Source organism: Seriola aureovittata, chromosome 7, assembly GCF_021018895.1.
Source record: "Seriola aureovittata isolate HTS-2021-v1 ecotype China chromosome 7, ASM2101889v1, whole genome shotgun sequence".
Lineage (NCBI taxonomy): Eukaryota > Metazoa > Chordata > Actinopteri > Carangiformes > Carangidae > Seriola > Seriola aureovittata.
The window spans coordinates 2,211,874-2,239,398 of NC_079370.1; the positions used below are offsets into that span (position 1 = coordinate 2,211,874).

The window sequence follows — 27,525 nt, forward strand, 5'->3', positions numbered from 1 at the left end:
TTATGCCTTACTATACTATGACTTTTTATGCCTTACTATACTATGACGTTTTTATGACTTTTTATGCCTTACTATACTATGTCGTTTTTATGACTTTTTATGCCTTACTATACTATGATGTTTTATGCCATACAATAGTGTGCCGTTTTTATTACTTTTTATGCCTTACTATACTATGACGTTTTTATGACTTATTATGCCTTACTATACCATGACATTTTATGCCATAGAATGCTATGTCGTTTTTATGACTTTTTATGGCTTACTATACTATGGCGTTTTTATGACTTTTCATGCCTTACTATACTATGACGTTTTTATGACTTTTTATGACTTTTTATGCCTTAATATATTATGACGTTTTATGCCTTACTATACTATGACGTTTTTATGACGTTTTTATGCCATAGAATACTATGTCGTTTCTATGACTTTTTATGCCTTACTATACTATGACGTTTTTATGCCATACAATACAATGACGTTTTATGCCATAGAATACTATGTCGTTTCTATGACTTTTTTTGCCTTACTATACTATGACGTTTTTATGACTTTTTATGCCATAGAATACTATGTCATTTTTAATTTCTATAGTGTAAGTACTTGGCATGATGGTGTAATGGTTAGATCTGCTGCTTCTCAATGAAGAAATCATGGGTTCGAATCTTAGTTGTGGCCAAAATTGTGTGAAGGATGTATGTACTCCTGAATTCAAACAAAATAAACATATCCCTTAATCTACAATGATGTATGTGACATATTATACTATGCCTTACCATACTAGAATATTTTTGAAGTTTTTATACCCTATCATAATATGATATTTTTTTCCCTGATATAAGATGACGTTATTATTTATCATTTTACCTTGAGTGAAAACTGGCTGGTATGATGGTCTAATGGTTAGAACTACTACCTATCAATGGAAAGGTCATGGGTTCGAAACTCAGTCATGGCAAAATATATATGGAGTGTGTATTTGCACCCCTGTTCCTAAGACATGCACGTATCCCTAAATCTAAAATGATGTATTTTTCTACGACAATTTTATGCCTTACTATATTATATTTTATGCCTTATCATACTTTGACATTTTTATGACACTTTATGCCTTACTATACCATGACGTTTTATGCCATACAATACTATGAAGTTTTTATGACTTTTTATGACCTACTATAGTATGACCATGGTTGGTAATTGGTGTATGATAGTGTAATGGTTAGAAGTGCTGCCTTTCAATGAAGAGGTCGTGGTTCGAAGCTAAGTCATGGCAAAGATTGTGTAGATTTGTATATACCCCTTTTCACCGGTTGACGTTTTATGCCATAGAATACTATGTCGTTTTTATGACTTTTTATACCTTACTATACTATGACGTTTTCATGACTTTTTATGCCTTACTATACTATGTCGTTTTTATGACTTTTATTGCCTTACTATACTATGACGTTTTTATGACTTTTTATGCCTTACTATACTATGACGTTTTTATGACTTTTTATGCCTTACTATACTATGACTTTTTATGCCTAACTATACTATGTCGTTTTTATGACTTTTTATGCCTTACTATACTATGACTTTTCATGCCTTACTATACTATGACGTTTTTATTACTTTTTATGCCTTACTATACTATGACGTTTTTATGACTTTTTATGCCTTACTATACTATGTCGTTTTTATGACTTTTTATGCCTTACTATACTATGACTTTTTATGCCTTACTATACTATGACGTTTTCATGACTTTTTATGCCTTAATATACTATGACGTTTTTATGACTTTTTATGCCTTACTATACTATGACGTTTTTATGACTTTTTATGCCTTACTATACTATGACGTTTTATGCCTTACTATACTATGTCGTTTTTATGACTTTTTATGCCTTACTATACTATGACTTTTATGCCTTACTATACTATGACGTTTTTATTACTTTTTATGCCTTACTATACTACGACGTTTTTATGACTTTTTATGCCTTACTATACTATGACTTTTTATGCCTTACTATACTATGACGTTTTCATGACTTTTTATGCCTTACTATACTATGACGTTTTTATGACTTTTTATGCCTTACTATACTATGACTTTTTATGACTTTTTATGCCTTACTATACTATGACGTTTTTATGACTTTTTATGCCTTACAATACTATGACTTTTCATGCCTGACTATACTATGACGTTTTTATTACTTTTTATGCCTTACTATACTATGTCGTTTTTATGACTTTTTATGCCTTACTTACTATGACGTTTTTATGACTTTTTATGCCTTACTATACTATGACTTTTTATGACTTTTTATGCCTACTATACTATGACGTTTTTATGACTTTTTATGCCTTACAATACTATGACTTTTCATGCCTGACTATACTATGACGTTTTTATTACTTTTTATGCCTTACTATACTATGTCGTTTTTATGACTTTTTATGCCTTACTATACTATGACTTTTTATGCCTTACGATACTATGACTTTTCATGCCTGACTATACTATGACGTTTTTATGACTTTTTATGCCTTACTATACTATGACTTTTTATGCCTTACTATACTATGACATTTTTATGACTTTTTATGCCTTACTATACTATGACTTTTTATGCCTTACTATACTATGTTGTTTTTATGACTTTTTATGCCTTACTATACTACGGCGTTTTTATGACTTTTTATGCCTTACTATACTATGACTTTTTATGCCTTACTATACTATGACGTTTTCATGACTTTTTATGCCTTACTATACTATGATGTTTTTATGACTTTTTATGCCTTACTATACTATGTCGTTTTTATGACTTTTTATGCCTTACTATACTATGTCGTTTTTATGACTTTTTATGCCTTACTATACTATGTCGTTTTTATGACTTTTTATGCCTTACTATACTATGACTTTTTATGCCTTACTATACTATGACGTTTTCATGACTTTTTATGCCTTAATATACTATGACGTTTTTATGACTTTTTATGCCTTACTATACTATGACTTTTCATGCCTAACTATACTATGTCGTTTTTATGACTTTTTATGCCTTACTATACTATGACTTTTATGCCTTACTATACTATGACGTTTTTATTACTTTTTATGCCTTACTATACTACGACGTTTTTATGACTTTTTATGCCTTACTATACTATGACTTTTTATGCCTTACTATACTATGACGTTTTCATGACTTTTTATGCCTTACTATACTATGACGTTTTTATGACTTTTTATGCCTTACTATACTATGACTTTTTATGACTTTTTATGCCTTACTATACTATGACGTTTTTATGACTTTTTATGCCTTACAATACTATGACTTTTCATGCCTGACTATACTATGACGTTTTTATTACTTTTTATGCCTTACTATACTATGTCGTTTTTATGACTTTTTATGCCTTACTATACTATGACGTTTTTATGACTTTTTATGCCTTACTATACTATGACTTTTTATGACTTTTTATGCCTAACTATACTATGACGTTTTTATGACTTTTTATGCCTTACAATACTATGACTTTTCATGCCTGACTATACTATGACGTTTTTATTACTTTTTATGCCTTACTATACTATGTCGTTTTTATGACTTTTTATGCCTTACTATACTATGACTTTTTATGCCTTACGATACTATGACTTTTCATGCCTGACTATACTATGACGTTTTTATGACTTTTTATGCCTTACTATACTATGACTTTTTATGCCTTACTATACTATGACATTTTTATGACTTTTTATGCCTTACTATACTATGACTTTTTATGCCTTACTATACTATGACTTTTTATGACTTTTTATGCCTTACTATACTATGACGTTTTTATGACTTTTTATGCCTTACAATACTATGACTTTTCATGCCTGACTATACTATGACGTTTTTATTACTTTTTATGCCTTACTATAACTATGACGTTTTTATGACTTTTTATGCCTTAATATACTATGACGTTTTTATGACTTTTTATGCCTTACTATACTATACTTTTTATGACTTTTTATGCCTAACTATACTATGACGTTTTTATGACTTTTTATGCCTTACAATACTATGACTTTTCATGCCTGACTATACTATGACGTTTTTATTACTTTTTATGCCTTACTATACTATGTCGTTTTTATGACTTTTTATGCCTTACATACTATGACTTTTTATGCCTTACGATACTATGACTTTTCATGCCTGACTATACTATGACGTTTTTATGACTTTTTATGCCTTACTATACTATGGACTTTTTATGCCTTACTATACTATGACATTTTTATGACTTTTTATGCCTTACTATACTATGACTTTTTATGCCTTACTATACTATGTGTTTTTATGACTTTTTATGCCTTACTATACTACGGCGTTTTTATGACTTTTTATGCCTTACTATACTATGACTTTTTATGCCTTACTATACTATGACGTTTTTATGACTTTTTATGCCTTACAATACTATGACTTTTCATGCCTGACTATACTATGACGTTTTTATGACTTTTTATGCCTTACTATACTATGTCGCTTTTATGACTTTTTATGCCTTACTATACTATGACTTTTTATGCCTTACTATACTATGTTGTTTTTATGACTTTTTATGCCTTACTATACTATGTCGTTTTTATGACTTTTTATGCCTTACTATACTATGACTTTTTATGCCTTACGATACTATGACTTTTCATGCCTGACTATACTATGACGTTTTTATGACTTTTTATGCCTTACTATACTATGTCGTTTTTATGACTTTTTATGCCTTACTATACTATGACTTTTTATGCCTTACTATACTATGTCGTTTTTATGAATTTTAATGCCTTACTATACTATGACTTTTCATGCCTTACTATACTATGTCGTTTTTATGACTTTTTATGCCTTACTATAATATAACTTTTTATGCCTAACTATATTATGTCGTTTTTATGACTTATTATGCCTTACTATACTATGACTTTTCATGCCTTACTATACTATGTCGTTTTTATGACTTTTTATGCCTTACTATACATGACTTTTTATGCCTAACTATACTATGTCGTTTTTATGACTTTTTATGCCTTACTATACTATGATTTTTATGCCTTACTATACTATGACGTTTTTATGACTTTTTATGCCTTACTATACTATGTCGTTTTTATGACTTTTTATGCCTACTATACTATGACTTTTAATGCCTTACTATACTATGACATTTTTATGACTTTTAATGCCTTACTATACTATGACATTTTTATGACTTTTTATGCCTTACTATACTATGTCGTTTTTATGACTTTTTATGCCTTACTATACTATGACTTTTTATGCCTAACTATACTATGTCGTTTTTATGACTTTTTATGCCTTACTATACTATGACTTTTCATGCCTTACTATACTATGACGTTTTTATTACTTTTTATGCCTTACTATACTATGTCGTTTTTATGACTTTTTATGCCTTACTATACTATGTCGTTTTTATGACTTTTTATGCCTTACTATAAGTATGCCGTTTTTATGACTTTTTATGCCTTACTATACTATGACTTTTTATGCCTTACATACTATGACTTTTCATGCCTGACTATACTATGACGTTTTTATTACTTTTTATGCCTTACTATACTATGTCGTTTTTATGACTTTTTATGCCTTACTATACTATGACTTTTTATGCCTTACGATACTATGACTTTTCATGCCTGACTATACTATGACGTTTTTATGACTTTTTATGCCTTACTATACTATGACTTTTTATGCCTTACTATACTATGACATTTTTATGACTTTTTATGCCTTACTATACTATGACTTTTTATGCCTTACTATACTATGTGTTTTTATGACTTTTTATGCCTTACTATACTATGGCGTTTTTATGACTTTTTATGCCTTACTATACTATGACTTTTTATGCCTTACTATACTATGACGTTTTTATGACTTTTTATGCCTTACAATACTATGACTTTTCATGCCTGACTATACTATGACGTTTTTATGACTTTTTATGCCTTACTATACTATGTCGCTTTTATGACTTTTTATGCCTTACTATACTATGACTTTTTATGCCTTACTATACTATGTTGTTTTTATGACTTTTTATGCCTTACTATACTATGTCGTTTTTATGACTTTTTATGCCTTACTATACTATGACTTTTTATGCCTTACGATACTATGACTTTTCATGCCTGACTATACTATGACGTTTTTATGACTTTTTATGCCTTACTATACTATGTCGTTTTTATGACTTTTTATGCCTTACTATACTATGACTTTTTATGCCTTACTATACTATGTCGTTTTTATGACTTTTTATGCCTTACTATACTATGACTTTTTATGCCTTACTATACTATGTCGTTTTTATGACTTTTTATGCCTTACTATAATATAACTTTTTATGCCTAACTATATTATGTCGTTTTTATGACTTATTATGCCTTACTATACTATGACTTTTCATGCCTTACTATACTATGTCGTTTTTATGACTTTTTATGCCTTACTATACTATGACTTTTTATGCCTAACTATACTATGTCGTTTTTATGACTTTTTATGCCTTACTATACTATGATTTTTATGCCTTACTATACTATGACGTTTTTATGACTTTTTATGCCTTACTATACTATGACGTTTTTATGACTTTTTATGCCTTACTATACTATGACTTTTTATGCCTTACTATACTATGACATTTTTATGACTTTTTATGCCTTACTATACTATGACTTTTTATGCCTTACTATACTATGTTGTTTTTATGACTTTTTATGCCTTACTATACTATGACTTTTTATGCCTAACTATACTATGTCGTTTTTATGACTTTTTATGCCTTACTATACTATGACTTTTCATGCCTTACTATACTATGACGTTTTTATGACTTTTTATGCCTTACTATACTATGTCGTTTTTATGACTTTTTATGCCTTACTATACTATGTGTTTTTATGACTTTTTTATGACTTTTTATGCCTTACTATAAGTATGCCGTTTTTATGACTTTTTATGCCTTACTATACTATGACTTTTTATGCCTTACTATACTATGACGTTTTTATGACTTTTTATGCCTTACTATACTATGACTTTTTATGCCTTACTATACTATGACTTTTCATGCCTTACTATACTATGACGTTTTTATGACTTTTTATGCCCTACTATACTATGATGTTTTATGCCATACAATACTATGTCGTTTTTATGACTTTTTATGCCTTACTATAATATGTCGTTTTTATGACTTTTTATGCCTTAGTATACTATGACGTTTTATGCCTTACTATACTATGACGTTTTTATGACGTTTTTATGCCATAGAATACTATGTCGTTTCTATGACTTTTTATGCCTTACTATACTATGACTTTTTATGCCTTACTATACTATGTCGTTTTTATGACTTTTTATGCCTTACTATACTATGACTTTTCATGCCTTACTATACTATGTCGTTTTTATGACTTTTTATGCCTTACTATAATATAACTTTTTATGCCTAACTATATTATGTCGTTTTTATGACTTATTATGCCTTACTATACTATGACTTTTCATGCCTTACTATACTATGTCGTTTTTATGACTTTTTATGCCTTACTATACTATGACTTTTTATGCCTAACTATACTATGTCGTTTTTATGACTTTTTATGCCTTACTATACTATGATTTTTATGCCTTACTATACTATGACGTTTTTATGACTTTTTATGCCTTACTATACTATGTCGTTTTTATGACTTTTTATGCCTTACTATACTATGACTTTTTATGCCTTACTATACTATGACATTTTTATGACTTTTTATGCCCTACTATACTATGACTTTTTATGCCTTACTATACTATGTTGTTTTTATGACTTTTTATGCCTTACTATACTATGACTTTTTATGCCTAACTATACTATGTCGTTTTTATGACTTTTTATGCCTTACTATACTATGACTTTTCATGCCTGACTATACTATGACGTTTTTATGACTTTTTATGCCTTACTATACTATGTCGTTTTTATGACTTTTATTGCCTTACTATACTATGTCGTTTTTATGACTTTTTATGCCTTACTATAAGTATGCCGTTTTTATGACTTTTTATGCCTTACTATACTATGACTTTTTATGCCTTACTATACTATGACGTTTTTATGACTTTTTATGCCTTACTATACTATGACTTTTTATGCCTTACTATACTATGACTTTTCATGCCTTACTATACTATGACGTTTTTATGACTTTTTATGCCCTACTATACTATGATGTTTTATGCCATACAATACTATGTCGTTTTTATGACTTTTTATGCCTTACTATATATGTCGTTTTTATGACTTTTTATGCCTTAGTATACTATGACGTTTTATGCCTTACTATACTATGACGTTTTTATGACGTTTTATGCCATAGAATACTATGTCGTTTCTATGACTTTTTATGCCTTACTATACTATGACTTTTTATGCCTTACTATACTATGTCGTTTTTATGACTTTTTATGCCTTACTATACTTTGACGTTTTATGCCTTACTATACTATGTCGTTTTTATGACTTTTTATGCCTTACTATAATATAACTTTTTATGCCTAACTATATTATGTCGTTTTTATGACTTATTATGCCTTACTATACTATGACTTTTCATGCCTTACTATACTATGTCGTTTTTATGACTTTTTATGCCTTACTATACTATGACTTTTTATGCCTTACTATACTATGTCGTTTTTATGACTTTTTATGCCTTACTATACTATGATTTTTATGCCTTACTATACTATGACGTTTTTATGACTTTTTATGCCTTACTATACTATGTCGTTTTTATGACTTTTTATGCCTTACTATACTATGACTTTTTATGCCTTACTATACTATGACATTTTTATGACTTTTTATGCCTTACTATACTATGACTTTTTATGCCTTACTATACTATGTTGTTTTTATGACTTTTTATGCCTTACTATACTATGACTTTTTATGCCTAACTATACTATGTCGTTTTTATGACTTTTTATGCCTTACTATACTATGACTTTTCATGCCTTACTATACTATGACGTTTTTATGACTTTTTATGCCTTACTATACTATGTCGTTTTTATGACTTTTTATGCCTTACTATACTATGTCGTTTTTATGACTTTTTATGCCTTACTATAAGTATGCCGTTTTTATGACTTTTTATGCCTTACTATACTATGACTTTTTATGCCTTACTATACTATGACGTTTTTATGACTTTTTATGCCTTACTATACTATGACTTTTTATGCCTTACTATACTATGACTTTTCATGCCTTACTATACTATGACGTTTTTATGACTTTTTATGCCCTACTATACTATGATGTTTTATGCCATACAATACTATGTCGTTTTTATGACTTTTTATGCCTTACTATAATATGACGTTTTTATGACTTTTTATGCCTTAGTATACTATGACGTTTTATGCCTTACATACTATGACTTTTTTATGACTTTTTATGCCTTAGTATACTATGACGTTTTTATGACTTTTTATGCCTTACTATACTATGACGTTTTTATGCCATACAATACAATGACGTTTTTATGACTTTTTTTTGCCTTAATATACTATGACGTTTTATGCCATACAATACTATGACGTTTTTATGAGTTTTTATGCCTTACTATAATATGACATTTTTATGACGTTTTATGCCATAGAATACTATGTCGTTTTTATGACTTTTTATGACTTAATATACTATGACGTTTTATGCCATACAATACTATGACATTTTTATGACTTTTTTTGCCTTACTATACTATGACGTTTTATGCTATAGAATACTATGTCATTTTTTCGAATCTTAGTTGTGGCCAAAATTGTGTGAAGGATGTATGTACTCCTGAATTCAAACAAAATAAACATATCCCTTAATCTACAATGATGTATGTGACATATTATACTATGCCTTACCATACTAGAATATTTTTGAAGTTTTTATACCCTATCATAATATGATATTTTTTTCCCTGATATAAGATGACGTTATTATTTATCATTTTACCTTGAGTGAAAACTGGCTGGTATGATGGTGTAATGGTTAGAACTACTACCTATCAATGGAAAGGTCATGGGTTCGAAACTCAGTCATGGCAAAATATATATGGAGTGTGTATTTGCACCCCTGTTCCTAAGACATGCACGTATCCCTAAATCTAAAATGATGTATTTTTCTACGACAATTTTATGCCTTACTATATTATATTTTATGCCTTATCATACTTTGACATTTTTATGACACTTTATGCCTTACTATACCATGACGTTTTATGCCATACAATACTATGAAGTTTTTATGACTTTTTTATGACCTACTATAGTATGACCATGGTTGGTAATTGGTGTATGATAGTGTAATGGTTAGAAGTGCTGCCTTTCAATGAAGAGGTCGTGGGTTCGAAGCTAAGTCATGGCAAAGATTGTGTAGATTTGTATATACCCCTTTTCACCGGTTGACGTTTTATGCCATAGAATACTATGTCGTTTTTATGACTTTTTATACCTTACTATACTATGACGTTTTCATGACTTTTTATGCCTTACTATACTATGTCGTTTTTATGACTTTTATTGCCTTACTATACTATGACGTTTTTATGACTTTTTATGCCTTACTATACTATGTCGTTTTTATGACTTTTTATGCCTTACTATACTATGTCGTTTTTATGACTTTTTATGCCTTACTATACTATGACTTTTTATGCCTTACTATACTATGACGTTTTCATGACTTTTTATGCCTTAATATACTATGACGTTTTTATGACTTTTTATGCCTTACTATACTATGACGTTTTTATGACTTTTTATGCCTTACTATACTATGACGTTTTTATGACTTTTTATGCCTTACTATACTATGACGTTTTTATGACTTTTTATGCCTTACTATACTATGACTTTTTATGCCTTACTATACTATGACTTTTCATGCCTTACTATACTATGACGTTTTTATGACTTTTTATGCCCTACTATACTATGATGTTTTATGCCATACAATAGTATGTCATTTTTATGACATTTTATGCCTTACTATACTATGACGTTTTTATGACTTTTTATGCCTTACTATACTATGACGTTTTAATGCCATACAATACTATGTCGTTTTTATGACTTTTTATGCCTTACTATACTATGACGTTTTCATGACTTTTTATGCCTTACTATACTATGACTTTTTATGCCTTACTATACTATGACGTTTTTATTACTTTTTATGCCTTACTATACTACGACGTTTTTATGACTTTTTATGCCTTACTATACTATGACTTTTCATGCCTTACTATACTATGACGTTTTTATGACTTTTTATGCCCTACTATACTATGATGTTTTATGCCATACAATAGTATGTCATTTTTATGACATTTTATGCCTTACTATACTATGACGTTTTCATGACTTTTTATGCCTTACTATACTATGACGTTTTTATGACTTTTTATGCCTTACTATACTATGACTTTTTATGACTTTTTATGCCTTACTATACTATGACGTTTTTATGACTTTTTATGCCTTACAATACTATGACTTTTCATGCCTGACTATACTATGACGTTTTTATTACTTTTTATGCCTTACTATACTATGTTGTTTTTATGACTTTTTATGCCTTACTATACTATGACGTTTTTATGACTTTTTATGCCTTACTATACTATGACTTTTTATGACTTTTTATGCCTAACTATACTATGACATTTTTATGACTTTTTATGACTTTTTATGCCTTACAATACTATGACTTTTCATGCCTGACTATACTATGACGTTTTTATTACTTTTTATGCCTTACTATACTATGTCGTTTTTATGACTTTTTATGCCTTACTATACTATGACTTTTTATGCCTTACGATACTATGACTTTTCATGCCTGACTATACTATGACGTTTTTATGACTTTTTATGCCTTACTATAATATGTCGTTTTTATGACTTTTTATGCCTTACTATACTATGACTTTTTATGCCTTACTATACTATGTTGTTTTTATGACTTTTTATGCCTTACTATACTATGACTTTTTATGCCTAACTATACTATGTCGTTTTTATGACTTTTTATGCCTTACTATACTATGACTTTTCATGCCTTACTATACTATGACGTTTTTATTACTTTTTATGCCTTACTATACTATGTCGTTTTTATGACTTTTTATGCCTTACTATAGTATGCCGTTTTTATGACTTTTTATGCCTTACTATACTATGACTTTTTATGCCTTACTATACTATGACGTTTTTATGACTTTTTATGCCTTACTATACTATGACTTTTTATGCCTTACTATACTATGACGTTTTCATGACTTTTTATGCCTTAATATACTATGACGTTTTTATGACTTTTTATGCCTTACTATACTATGACGTTTTTATGACTTTTTATGCCTTACTATACTATGACTTTTTATGCCTTACTATACTATGACGTTTTTATGACTTTTTATGCCTTACTATACTATGACTTTTTATGCCTTACTATACTATGACTTTTCATGCCTTACTATACTATGACGTTTTTATGACTTTTTATGCCCTACTATACTATGATGTTTTATGCCATACAATAGTATGTCATTTTTATGACTTTTTATGCCTTACTATACTTTGACGTTTTTATGACTTTTTATGCCTTACTATACTATGACGTTTTAATGCCATACAATACTATGTCGTTTTTATGACTTTTTATGCCTTACTATACTACGACGTTTTTATGACTTTTTATGCCTTACTATACTATGACTTTTTATGCCTTACTATACTATGTTGTTTTTATGACTTTTTATGCCTTACTATACTATGACTTTTTATGCCTTACTATACTATGTCGTTTTTATGACTTTTTATGCCTTACTATACTATGACTTTTTATGCCTAACTATATTATGTCTTTTTTATGAATTTTTATGCCTTACTATACTATGACTTTTCATGCCTTACTATACTATGACGTTTTTATGACTTTTTATGCCTTACTATACTATGACGTTTTTATGACTTTTTATGCCTTACTATACTATGACTTTTTATGCCTTACTATACTATGACTTTTCATGCCTTACTATACTATGACGTTTTTATGACTTTTTATGCCCTACTATACTATGATGTTTTATGCCATACAATAGTATGTCATTTTTATGACTTTTTATGCCTTACTATACTATGTCGTTTTTATGACTTTTTATGCCTTACTATACTATGACTTTTTATGCCTAACTATATTATGTCTTTTTTATGACTTTTTATGCCTTACTATACTATGACTTTTTATGCCTTACTATACTATGACTTTTCATGCCTTACTATACTATGACGTTTTTATGACTTTTTATGCCCTACTATACTATGATGTTTTATGCCATACAATAGTATGTCATTTTTATGACTTTTTATGCCTTACTATACTTTGACGTTTTTATGACTTTTTATGCCTTACTATACTATGACGTTTTAATGCCATACAATACTATGTCGTTTTTATGACTTTTTATGCCTTACTATACTACGACGTTTTTATGACTTTTTATGCCTTACTATACTATGACTTTTTATGCCTTACTATACTATGTTGTTTTTATGACTTTTTATGCCTTACTATACTATGACTTTTTATGCCTTACTATACTATGTCGTTTTTATGACTTTTTATGCCTTACTATACTATGACTTTTTATGCCTAACTATATTATGTCTTTTTTATGAATTTTTATGCCTTACTATACTATGACTTTTCATGCCTTACTATACTATGACGTTTTTATGACTTTTTATGCCTTACTATACTATGACGTTTTTATGACTTTTTATGCCTTACTATACTATGACTTTTCATGCCTTACTATACTATGTCGTTTTTATGACTTTTTATGCCTTACTATACTATGACTTTTTATGCCTTACTATACTATGTTGTTTTTATGACTTTTTTATGTCTTACTATACTACGACGTTTTCATGACTTTTTATGCCTTACTATACTATGACTTTTTATGCCTTACTATACTATGTCGTTTTTATGACTTTTTATGCCTTACTATACTATGACTTTTTATGCCTAACTATATTATGTCTTTTTTATGACTTTTTATGCCTTACTATACTATGACTTTTCATGCCTTACTATACTATGACGTTTTTATTACTTTTTATGCCTTACTATACTATGTCGTTTTTATGACTTTTTATGCCTTACTATACTATGACTTTTCATGCCTTACTATACTATGTCGTTTTTATGACTTTTTATGCCTTACTATACTATGACTTTTTATGCCTTACTATACTATGTTGTTTTTATGACTTTTTATGTCTTACTATACTACGACGTTTTCATGACTTTTTATGCCTTACTATACTATGACTTTTTATGCCTTACTATACTATGTCGTTTTTATGACTTTTTATGTCTTACTATACTATGACGTCTTTACGACTTTTTATGCCTTACTATACTATGACGTTTTATGCCTTACTATACTATGACGTTTTTATGACTTTTTATGCCTTACTATACTATGAAGTTTTTATGACCTTTTCTGCCTCACTATACTATGACGTTTTATGCCATACAATACTGTGTCGTTTTTATGACTTTTTATGCCTTACTATACTATGACGTTTTATACCTTACTATACTATGACATTTTTATGACTTTTTATGCCTCATAAAAACGACATAGTATAGTAAGGCATAAAAACTCTTAAAAACGTCATAGTATAGTAAAGCATAAAAAGTCATAAAAACGACATCGTATAGTAAGGCATAAAAACGTCACTTTATAATACAACATAAAAACGTCAAAAGATGTCATAGCATAGAAAGGCATAAATACACCATAGTATAATAAGGCATAAAATGTCATAAAAACATCATAGTATAGTAAGACATATGTGCATGCCTTTGGAATGCGGGAGAATATACAATCTAAACAAAGAAAAGGTACCATGCCTGGGAATCAAACCAACAACCTTCTCACTGAGAGGTAGCAGCTCTAAACATCGTACCATTGTTCCACCTCATCACAAAATCATAGACTTATGACATAATGTGCCTACATCAATAGTAATGTTAACACATATGTCATCTATAAGAGGAGTATGTATGTATTAGTATGACACATCCTCTGGATATTTCACGATAAGTTTATAACATATAAAGAATACTCATAGTAAAACTTTGGTAAACCAACATCCTTATTAAAATTCAATGTTTGTATATGATTTTCGAAATAATTGCTCATTAAATTTCACCATACATATTTTCTATTTACATATATACTAAACATATACTGACAGGCTGGGATGGATATATATTTATGTAACATATATCTATAGTATAAACCTATAATATAAACAGACACATTAAAATACATGTAGCTAGTAGCTTGAAGTAAAGATAAAATTTAGCAGTGCTTTCTCTTGTATTACTCATCTTGTATTATCTCAATCTTTTAACTACGTTTTCAGCTGCTTGTCCAAGCAGAACAATGTAATTAACTCTTCTAAACATGAAAAACTTTTCCCCAAACTTTCTTCCAAAGCCACACAACAGTGTCATGTGATGCAGTGGTCTCTGGAGAACAGCAAGAATATTCTGGAAAGTTTGGAGGGGCAATCAGAAGAGTCCTCAGGGAGTTTTCTCTGGATAGTTTCAGTACTGAGGAGCTGACAAAATCATGTTGCGAGTAAACATTCAAACAAACAGTAAAAAACAAAGTAAAAAAAATTCTGCTGCCACAAAAATCACCATGGCTCTTCCATCTGTGGCTTTGGCAAAATCATTCATGTTCACATATATTGAGTGGAATACCACTCAGCCTGCAGCAAATGATTATTTTCAATGAATAGTTTTGACTGTAAAATTTCAGAAAATAGTTTAAAAGCCTATCACAACTTGCCAGAGCTGAAAGTGACATATTGTTTACAGCTCGTTTCTGTCCAACTAACAGTCAAAAACCCACAAATTAGTTTAATCATAAAAGTCAAAGAAAGAAGCAAATTCTCACATTTGAGGAGATAAACCAGCAAATGTTCAATACTTTTGCTTTGAAAATGACTCAAAAATAGTAGCTGATTAATGTTGATCGACTAATTGAGACTACTACAGAGATACAAATATAGATCCAACTCAATTTAAGTACAGTATTATATATATCTATATAATATCTTTGTTCAAAGCTCAGAAAAGAGAAATAACATTGATGCATGCCACATTTATAAAGGATAATGAGCTCTTAATATGGAAGGACATGATATGGGAGGAAGGAAATCTGGTGCCCTACTTCCTCTTTCAGCCACAAGAGGGCAGTGTGAGATCATGCTAGAGAAGCACAATCACAGAGACATCAGTGTCTGTAGATTTATGATTTACTTTATGGTAGAGGAACAAATCCCTGCAGTAATAGAGCCTGTTGTCACTGTGCTATAGGTCCATTAAGACATCTGCACCCTCTGCCACAGCTTAAACAAATCTATATTATATTTACATCGACCCATGGAAAGTTTAAGTACATAGCTGCACAAACACACTGACATACCCATGAGCATGTAACAACACAATGTAAGCACACATAATTATGTCTGGATCGACACTGTGTCATTACATATTTGTATGGACACATAATGTCATGTGTTTGTGGTAATTTTCCACAGGCTGATGCTCTGGACAACAGTGGCACACAGTGTTACCCAGGGATACTATGCTATGCTAATATGCTAATTCACCATGTTTACGCCTCAGTGTGAAAGGGACCCATTACTGATCTTTTTGCTCACATGTGGCACTAACAAGATATAACATGGGTATTTTCTTGGGCTGCTTTTAATGATTATTAGCTCCAACAGTAAGGTCATGTTTTCACCCATGTTTGTTAAATTGTCAGTAGGATTACACAAAAAGCACTTGGTGGGGGGGCGGATCATTGGCCTGGGAAGAGCCCATTAAATTTAGGGGGCTCATCCAGATCATTTACTATGAATTTGAATTTTTTCTCTGAAGTGTGGTGTATGTTGTTTGTAACCGGACTTCGGGAACTTCGGTGCTTTCTGAGTGCCCTTCTAGCTTTCACTATCGATTAATCTGCAACCTTTTTCCTTGATACATTAATTTATTGTTTCTTAAATCAAATATTTAAAAACAGCAGCATGTGCCCCTTATAATATAGCTGATGTCTTCAAAATGTTTTGTTATATCAGACCAACGGTCTGAAACTCAAACATATTAAACATATTAACCTTACAATCATGTATGATGAAAAGAAACATCAAATTCTCCCATTTGAGAAGCTGCAACCAGCAAATGTTTTGTATTTTTGCTTGAAATATGACTCATGATAAATTGGAAGACATCTGTTCAAAGCATAAGAATACAATAGTAGGAATCTGATGAAGCATTTAAATCCAGCCTTTGATACATTTAGTTTTCACTTTGGTGGAAAGTAACTAATTACATGTACTTAAGTGAGGTAGTTTTATTTAACTTGAGTGTTTCTATTTAATATTACTTTGTATTTCTACTATATTTCAGAGGTAAATACTTCACTACATTGAACTGAAAGTTATGGTTATTACCAAGTTTTCAGATTAAGATTTTACAAACAAAACCTGATCAGTTCATAAAATATGATGCATTGTTAAAGATTAAACTACCTCTTCTCCACCTCAACCAGCAGCAACATGTAAATGCCACTTACTTATATTAATGCGTTCAATTCTTAATGTACAATTACACTAAAAGGCTAAAAGGAGTCATTCTGAGTATTTTTACTTTTGATATGTTAAAACTTCTACTGCAGGACTTGTACTTGTACTGGAGTCATTTTCATTTTGAGAAAATGTTTTCATGCCAAGAGTTAAATGAGAACATGGTTAAGTTAGTATTACATAAAGTAGTGAAATTAGTGTTACTAGTGAATTTTAGTTGTATTGATTATTGTATATTTGAACTTTGAACAGAGCCAGACCAGCTGTTTCCCAGCTGTTTACCGAGTTGTGAGTCTCCTGAGCACAGCTTCATATTTAGCTTTCAGGCTCTAGAGTCATATTGATCTTCTCCTCCAACTCTCGGCAATAAAGCAAATAAATATCTCCCTAAATGTCAAATGATGATGTCCTTTCAGTAAAAGACCACCACTGTTGGTCAGTACAGTAATACAATACTGATTCATTGCACCTTGTGTTTGTGTCATGGTTTGTCTGTGTGGGCTGCACGGACACACTGATTTTTGTATGTGTGGTTTGTTTTAAGCTGCTCTGGCGTGATCACATTAATCAGATATGGGTCACTTTTAAAAGTAGGTATAAACAGGAGGTGAAAAATATATGGGCAAAAAAAAAAACCTCAACTAATGATCAAAGGCCTTTTATGTAACCAGGTGTGAAATCAACAGGTAAACACCATCTACATGTTCTTCACGCTCTAAAGAATCTACAAGGACTAAAGAAAATACTCCTGGATGGTTTGTCCTCACCTGCACCAGCACCTTCACTCAGCTAGTCAGGCAGGACATGTGACACTTTTCACAGAGGTCACAGGGGAAGGTCAAGGGCTGCAGGCACTTATACTGGGGGGGGTGTCGGGGGGGTGAACCCTTCACATCCTCATTAGCTGCTGCTGCTTTGAGCCAGCTCTTGGCAATCGGGACAGGTGTAAATCATCTCATGTGCATTTTGGCTCATCCAGACTGCCGTCCCATTGGCGTCAGACTCTTGGGCCTTAAGAGAGCGATGCACCTTGGCACAGTAGCTGCTGCTCTCACGTGGGGGTTGGCATGAAGGAAGCAAAAAAAAAAAAAAGAAATAAAAAAAGACAACACAAAAACTGTGACGTGAGGGAGGGGATGCTGGACTCAAGGCAGGTTGAGGAAAATAAGGACGGATTGATTTCATGAATGAGGATGACGATAAATAGGGGGAGATTAAACTGGTCAACTCACCAAGCTAGGTATATCATAGACACTATGAATATGAGGAGCACAAAGGCTCCGGCTGCTACACCATACACCCACATCTTCAGCTTCCCATCTGTGGAGGAGGAGGCTTGTCAGTTTGTCTGTCTGTTTTCAACATGGCACCAGCAGCCATTAGAAACTGAAACAATTCATCCTGTGAAAGCTTCACAAAACATCAACACATTGCTGCAATTGCTACTTTTTCTATCACGGTTACACTTTATAATAATACAGCCCACTTAAGCCCCACCCCATTTAAAGTGTAATGTCCTTGTATGATTCAATTACCAATGAAATATGGGTCAGATATATGTTCAGTGGAATATGACAAGAACATGGGGAACACAGCAGTAATATCTGGCCATAAAGGAGAAACACATTTTACCAGGAGGTGCCTGATATTTGTTTTTTGTAAATAATTGTATTATTATTATTATTATTATTATAATCATTGTTGTACAGTAAATATTTTGGTCTGGCTACTATAAAAACTGACCAGGGTTCTCCTCTTTAAAAATTACAGTTGTATGCAAAAGTTTAAATGAAGCTAATTGTGATATATTAAAAAGTTTGGGCACAGTGTCGATTGAAGTCTGGGATAAATAATTACGTTGTAATGTTTTACTGTCAGTTTTGTTTCCTAGACTCAGTATTTACAAAAATACATAAAGGACGAGGGATTTGTCCTTTCCTCTAAAAGGCCAAACTGTTACTGCTTTGTTCCCCAAAGTCTTGTTTTCTTCCACTGTACGATCATTAGTATCTTATTGGCACCTGATTTATACAATGAAATGACACTGTAAATCACGGGCTGTGTCATAAGCCTTTGTTTTCTTTCTTTCTTTCTCAAAAAGCAAAAACTAATTTTAAATCTTACTGTAATTTACTCTACAATAACAGAGAGTGTGCTGCAAAAAAAAAGAAAAGAAAAGAAAAAGCAAACATTTGGAAGATAAACGATACAAGGGTTGGTGTATGCGATGGCGTATGTGTTGGTGTTTGCTCCTGACAGACGTTAACTCAATCTGTTCTGCACTCTTGCATCCTAAATGTTTATTTTTCTGTCATGCACCATCAGTCATGACGCTCTGTGCAGACGCAGTTCTCAGATGTTAATGTACCAGCAGCTCAGAGGCGGCGGCGACGTCCATACATGCCTCTGAGAAGCCCTGCATTTGAGAGAACACGTCTGATGCATTGTCAGTCAGTTGTATTGCATGCACAGTTGTGAGTACGAATGTGTTAAACCTAATGTTAATTAAACCCCATCAACACTAAATCTGCCCGACGTGAACTGAAAGTAAAGCATGTTCTGCTGTTGACATGTGAAAACCTCTCAGCTTTATGTCTTAACTTCACTTCAAGGATTACATGCTGCTCTGCAGGTTGAGGAAATTCTACTAACTCTCCGGGCTTACTAAAACCTTTTCACTTTAGATAAACTTCAAAAGACATAGTGGGCACTCGAATAATATGGAGGCTGTTTCTCTTATCCACAAGTGCAAGTGGAATTTTATTTTAAGTACAAATTCCTGTCTTAAAACTTTCAAATAAACATGAAGTTGCAGCTTTGGAAAGGATGTGTGATGTTTTACTGACCTTTGCACTCTTTACCTTGATAGTAATTTCATTTTTGTTATCAATAAAGACCTATTTACAGTCATCACTGGCTGCTTGTGTTATATTTCTACTTTTTGTTGTAATATAAACCAGCCGTGTCTGTATTACATGTGGTGGTTCTTGTAAGTACGACTTGACAAGTGGAAACTAGGAGCTTCTGCAGAGAACATTAAGGCGGGGTTAGTTCCCTAAAACATGACAGTTTAATAGATTAAAGGTTTTCACTTGACAGCAACAAAACACTTCTTCAACAATTCTTTACAACTGGATGTGTGGGATCCATTTTTTAATATTTTTAATTCATGTGAAAAGAAGCTAGATTTTGGTAATCCAGTGGGATGTGGTCTGACCTGGTCCGTAGGGCTGCAGGTACCAGGTCCGTCCGCTGCGTCCGGGCTGGATGGTGCTGGGCTGGGTGGGGTTAATGGCACGACTGGTCTTCACATCGCCCTTCTTGTCCCCCGCCGTGGGGATCTCCAGGACTGGGATGGGGGCGCACTGGTCCAGCTGCCCAGTAGGCGACAGCACCTCTGTGAAGCCGTCCTCGCACATGCAAATACCAGCCTGCAGGGGGCAGCGCACAATCATGATTGGTTTGAGCTGCAGCTACAAGTACAGTACAAGGAAGTGTTGAGCAGTGTAGGAGTGGAAGTGTAATAATCTGGGGGGGAGGGGTGTTTGGAAGAGGCTCTGGTATGGTAGGGTGACCGGCCTGTTACTGTTTGGTCACATGTTCAACCCCCTGTATGTCCACAGCAGCAGTGTGTACTGTTAACACGTCTGTGTCTCATTCATTCAATCTAGATAAAAGCATCAGCTTCCACAAAAACCACAAGCATTTCAGAGCGTGTTTGTGACCTGTTGGCCTCATTCCCGTATATTGTATTTTCTACTAATACGTGTTTCCAGTTCAGCTGGAAAACTACACAGCATTAACCTGTACTACTTTTTTTTCTCCATCCTTTATCATTCACGATAGCTTGGCTGACCATGAATGCTCTTTTAACGTCTCGGACACAAAGTTACACGAGGGCCGCTCCCAAACTTCCCCCTGCTGAAACTGATACCGTCTAACACCATGTTCAGTGTTTGTTGAGACGTGGTGATTCAACGCGCTTTGGAGGATGTAGTTCATGATGTTGTTGAACTGCAGTGTGCAGACACGTGTTTCTGTTCTGTAGCCTACAGTCAATGATATAAATTGAGTGGATGAAAAATTAGGAACACCATTCGTTTTAGCTAGCTGAACCTAATAAACTGGCATCAGAGCATAGATTTCTCTCTCTGGTCCACCAGTGACCTCGGAGGTCACTTCTCATCAGATCATTGTGACCTGGTTATCCTGTGGTTATGAAGTCTGACAGCACCACCACACAACAGCTGATAACCAGCCTTTAATGCTAAATCTAATTTTGGTTTTTATTTAAATATACAAGCCATTTAAATGGATCAACTTTGAGATTTACCAGCTGCTGCATGTGCTGGACGAAAACAGATTCTCCTCATTTTCATGCAGCACAGCTGAGTGACACTATGGAGAAATAGGTTTTACATCTCCATGCTGCCATCATTTCATTCTGTGCTGTATTCAGATTCAATTCTGGCAGCAGTGTGTCACAGTGAGTACAGAGGCTGCCATTCATCCAGAGGACCTGTGCTTCCAGGTTCATGTCTTCTTATTGTTTGTTTTTTTTAATACTGTTTATTGGGTTTTCATTGTATATTTTTGTCACCAAACCAAATTTTTCTTCACAGTATTTTCTTTTTGTTGCTTTTTATTTTATTGTGGGTTAAATTGGCGATATGAGAACAAAGGGGAAGCTTACCTCGCTGCAGAAAGACTTTGGCATGAGACAGGGAGGGTCACAGGAGCTGTTGTCCATTGGAGGGTTCATGGCAGGACAACCTCCTGCGGGTAAAAAGACAATCAAAGTAAATAGGTTACATGTTTTTAAAAGGAACACAATGAACATCAACGTCATCTGTGTGTCCCGGTGGATCCACTGCTCTCTGCTGCTGACATTTTCATATTTAAAAGTTACAACTTTTTTTTATTACACAACCTGTACGGTCATCCAAATGCGCATTAAAAACAACAAACTGTAGCTATACCTCGATATAGCTGATGCAGCCAGGTTTATTTCTGAAACTATTTCAGGTGAGTGGGCATGTGATCATGTTTTATGCAGCGACCAACAGTTGTATGGGCTGCCATCGCCCACCACCTCACCTTCTTATAGAAATAAGTCCCTAGTTTTTCAGAACAGTGTGTTATATTTCTGACATGTTTTGTGTAAATTTTACCTCCTACATAAAACTGCCACCAGTGCTTCAGACTTACTGCTGAGCTATAGAGTCTCTCAGTCTCTCACTTTAAAGATAAATAAAGCAGCACTGTGTATTATCACTATATCAGAACTGTAGGATGGTGTTTCCCAGATATTTTAGTGTGTGACACCTTGTCACCAGTTATATGTTGTGACCAGTTCAGTGATTTTATTCTGTTTATCAGTTTTTTGTTAGAGCTGAAACTATTAGTCCATAAATAGATAGGTCGATTGGCAGAAAATGAAACCAAAATTTTTAATGATCGATTAATCATTTAAATCATTAAAGAAAAGCCTTGAAAACGTGACTATTTGCAGGTTTTCATAGTCTTCTATAGTATTACTGAATATCTGTTCTGTTTTGATGCTCAGACAACACAAGCAATCTCAATACATCAACTTGGCCTTTGGGAAGTTGGGGTGATCATTTTTACTGTCATTGACCAAAGCAATAAATAAGGGTGAAGTCATCCAGTTATTCACAAGAAAAAAACATTACAGAAAAGTCTGTTTACACATTGGGTGGGTGACAGAAAGTAGGAGGAATTTGCCGACCTCTGATGCAGAAAAAAAAAAGTTTTATGGACTTAACAAGTAAGTCAGCCAAAAGCCAAGTCTTCCAGAAATCTGTAAACATGCTACTGTATAATCCAAGCTCCACTGTAAGACTAACAGTTCCTTACCGGTGACATTGAGTCCATCTGAGCGCTGACACCACATAAAAGGGCGGGTGGAGTTCGGACGAGCGCTGCTGAACCATTTGTACTCGTAACATTCGCCCCCTGAAAGCAAAATAAAAAAACACTCAACAACCATAAAGACTGCAGAGTGGGAGTCTTCAGAGAAGACGTTAATCACACGAATGACGGATTAATAAAGCAGCTGCTAAGTTATGGTTGTATAATAGGCTGGTGTCATATAATGTCACTATCAGTGTGTCTTCACACAGAAGGGTCCAGTTCAATGTTTTAATCTTCAGTAAGAGCTTTTGCTTAATGACTTTCTATCAATGCCGTTATGACTTTATCAATATCTCCATCAGTGCAGTAAATGACCGTATTTCCCTGCGGAGTCCTGTGTAACCAATCATCAGCCCTGCCCATTCGGTTAGCGTAAATGAACAATTTAACCTTGAACAAAGGAAAGATCTATTCTCCACAGGCCTGGGTACAGTATCAGTGCTCCAGTCGATGGCACAGCTCTATCTGCAGCTTTCACGGGACGATTTGTCTGCGGCTGAGGCGACTTCTCCCTTTATGTTCTTCACTTTTTCTCATTTCTTCCCTTCCTCTCGCCGTGGTGCAGCTGAGGTCGTTTTTCAGACGTGTTAAGTTATGATTGAATCACTCACTTCAGCTGGGACTCTCCTCCATCCTTTACAAGCAGAGTAGGCTTTTACTGCTATAGATATATTTATCAGAAGAAGAGCTGCTCTGGAAGAAGAAATAATGTCAGTCGTTGTGTTAACCCAAAAAAAAAAACCAAATAACAGGTTTTTGAAACGTGACTGAAAGTCTCTGTGAGGGGAAAGGAGGGAAAAGCTGATGTTCTAGACTGTTATATAAAAAAAATGCCATTATAACCATCTTGTATAGCACTTTTATACCAAAAGGGTTTGCAGTGTTCCTGTCACATACACTAACATGGTAATGGTGGTAGAGCAAGGTCGAGACATCAGGGAGGGTTCAGTGCTCAAGGACACTTGGACCGGATGAGTCAGGGATCAAATCAAATGACCCATTCTACCATTAGCAAGCTAGTTAGCTAGTTAGCTAGCCAGCTGAGCTCCAAACACATTGAATCCATGGTCATGAGTGACTGTAAAAAGTCTCTGCCATTCATACATTAGTGTAGAGTTTTAGCTTTTAGCCACGTGAGCATCGTGTGTTGACAACACTGTGTTTTGATGGTTGGTTTTAAAGGAATTGATTTTGCACTCCAAAGAAATGATGATCACACTGCAGCATTTAAACCTGCAGCATTATCATTTTTTAGTTGTGTCTCTGGCCACCTGATGAATGAATGTTTCTCCAATATTCACTCTTCCTTTAGCTCTGCTTTGGTCTGAAAAAAATATTGATTAGTGCAGTTTTAAACTGCTGCCAGTTTCAGATGTGAAAACCTCAAAAACAGCACGAAGGGTGTTTCATCAAGGATTTACTTTTATGTCCCTGAAGCTGTTTGGAAACCATCTATGATTTTTGCATTTCTTCCAGCTGTGAGCAGATTCTTTGTTGCTTTTTTTGGGTTGCATTGAAGTGAAATGGTGCAGACCAAAAATCTAGTAATTTTAGTGCATGTTGTCATTTTTAATTGTTGCATTGTGAATGTAGTGTAGAAACAAAGCCTGGTAAGAATTGGTATACAGTAAAGTGTGCAACTGGGACACAGCTGTGGTTTTGTTTTTCTCAAGCGAGCCTCACATCAAACCGCTCCCTCCCTCTCCGTCCCCGGCCTCCCTTTCTCCGTCACCGCCCTCCCTCTTCCCCAGCCTCCACTCTCCCGTCCTCCTCCGCCTTCACTGGTCTTGGCTGGGCCACTCCTCCCCCTTGTGCCTTGAGTGATGCTGTGAAACCAGGTCAGGCTGGTGAACACTGCTCTGGGGCTGTGTGTAGTAGCCAGGCAGGGAGGAGAGGAAGAGTGGGAGGCGAGGGAGGAAGGAGGGGATGGGAGGGGGTGGCCGCTCCGCAGACTGAGCCTATGGCTACTGTAGATGTTGAGCTTTGGTGGTGGTGATTCACAACCCACACTGAACCTAATGGGTGATTAACACGCCTGGGGAGCCGCAGAGATCACAACAGTAAATGAGCATGTGGGTTTCCTCCGTTTGGAGACCTGACTTGAGAAATCCCATCTGGGAGAACGCCAATTGACCCAGTGTAAACAGGGAAAAACAAAGTGATTGTAGCAGTGTAGCGCTTTAGTTCCTCTGGATACCAAGGTGGCTCAGTGGTTTGTACTTTCACCTCGCAGCAAGAAAAATCTTCATTTGATTCCTGTCGCCAATCCCTTCTCTACAACCTCAACACGTTTTCTCTCTCTGTGGGTTTCTTCTGGTGCTCCAGTTTTCTCTGACAGTCTAAACGTGCAGGTTCAGATGGATAGAAGACTAAATAGCCTGCAGGTATGACCCTGAATCTAAGTGTCTTTTTGTGTTAGCCCTCTGGTGCACTGACAAGCAGTCCATCGCGTTTCCCTGCCTTGCACCCAGTAATGTCCGACACTGACTTCAGCTCTCCGTGAGCATGCATATTAGGAATACTTGTTATAATGAAGGCTTTGTTTGGGTCTGTCGGCTGATTTGCATTCAATAAAACTTCCCTCTTCAAAGGGAGTTCGCTTCGGGTAATTTTTTCAAAACCTCTGGCAGTGAGAGGATGAAGCCGTCACTCACCTGTGCAGGGCTGAGACTCCCACGCCTGGTCCGGACAGAGCTGCAGGTTTTCAGGCTCCTGGGCCAACACAGCTCGCGATCGAACCTGAACCGAGCCGAAGTCTACGCCTGCCCCTTTGACGCAGATGCTCACACATGAGCTCCAGTCTGACCACTCCATCAGGTAACATTCACCTGCAGCAGAGAAGAGACGGATCACATGACAGGGACGGTTAACGTGAGGGTTTTGGGTGGGGAAGGATTTTACTGATTAAATGTGGCTATGAAAACTTTTCAGCTGAATAAATACAGTTCTATATCACAGTGACATTACTCATTACACGTGTCACAGAACGGTAAAATAACTTTTAAAAAAATTTTTAAAATCAATTAGTCAATCAACAGAAAATAGGCTCAAAAATATTTTGATAATCGAATAATTGTTTCATATTTTTCAAGCAAAAATATTTACAAATTTCTACTCTATTCATTTCTAAACAACCTGACTCCAGTTTCTCCTGTGTGAGGATTTACAGCTTTTCTCTGCTTTAAATAAAGTTTCAGACATCACCTTGGACATTCACAAAATTTCATTATTATTATTTTCTTATTAATCAAAAAATAATTTGGCAAAATAGTGGTTAATGGAAATAATTGTTAGTTGCAGTTCTATTTAACAGCACTCCCAAGAAGTTAAGTTATTCTGTAAACAAACCATTTTAATTTACAAAACAACAAAAACTGATTTAATTCTGAGTGAAATCAGTTTAAATCAGTGAATAAATAAATAAAATGATGCAAATGTAGAACAAACTTTGCTAAGTGACAAAGGTTTCACTTAATATCGGCAAAAAGGCAAAAATATGTAATTTTAAATGAATGAGAATTAACAATCGATTACTGTAACACATGTAAACACGAACTGCAGCAGCAGCAAAGGTCCAAGGGTCCAAGTCTGAAACCTGAACGTCCAATCACGTCTCAGCTCTCTCACTGCTGCTCGCTCACTATGGAAGTTTTGAAATACCTGACCAATGACCTGTAAAAGAAATTGCGAGGTCTGGCTTCGAGCCGTATCACAAATCTTTTAATTTCCTGTAAATCAGTGTGCAGCCTCAGATCCT

At 33.7% G+C, this 27,525-nt stretch overlaps 1 protein-coding gene across 2 annotated transcripts in view; it reads right to left on the bottom strand.

Moving 5' to 3' along the window:
• Positions 1–27,525, bottom strand: part of LOC130172316 (thrombospondin type-1 domain-containing protein 7A-like) — a 184,156-nt gene that overhangs the window by 30,358 nt on the left and 126,273 nt on the right. Inside the window, exons 23-27 of one of the 2 annotated variants that reach the window (XM_056380948.1) lie at positions 26,423–26,596; positions 23,712–23,810; positions 22,528–22,610; positions 21,052–21,265; positions 19,067–19,154 (exon numbers count right to left, since the gene is read on the bottom strand). In XM_056380948.1, coding sequence (XP_056236923.1) covers positions 19,067–19,154; positions 21,052–21,265; positions 22,528–22,610; positions 23,712–23,810; positions 26,423–26,596 — 658 coding nt within the window. Of the gene's footprint in view, positions 1–18,601; positions 18,739–19,066; positions 19,155–21,051; positions 21,266–22,527; positions 22,611–23,711; positions 23,811–26,422; positions 26,597–27,525 lie in introns of those variants that run through there. The other variant, XM_056380946.1, reaches the window with a different exon arrangement.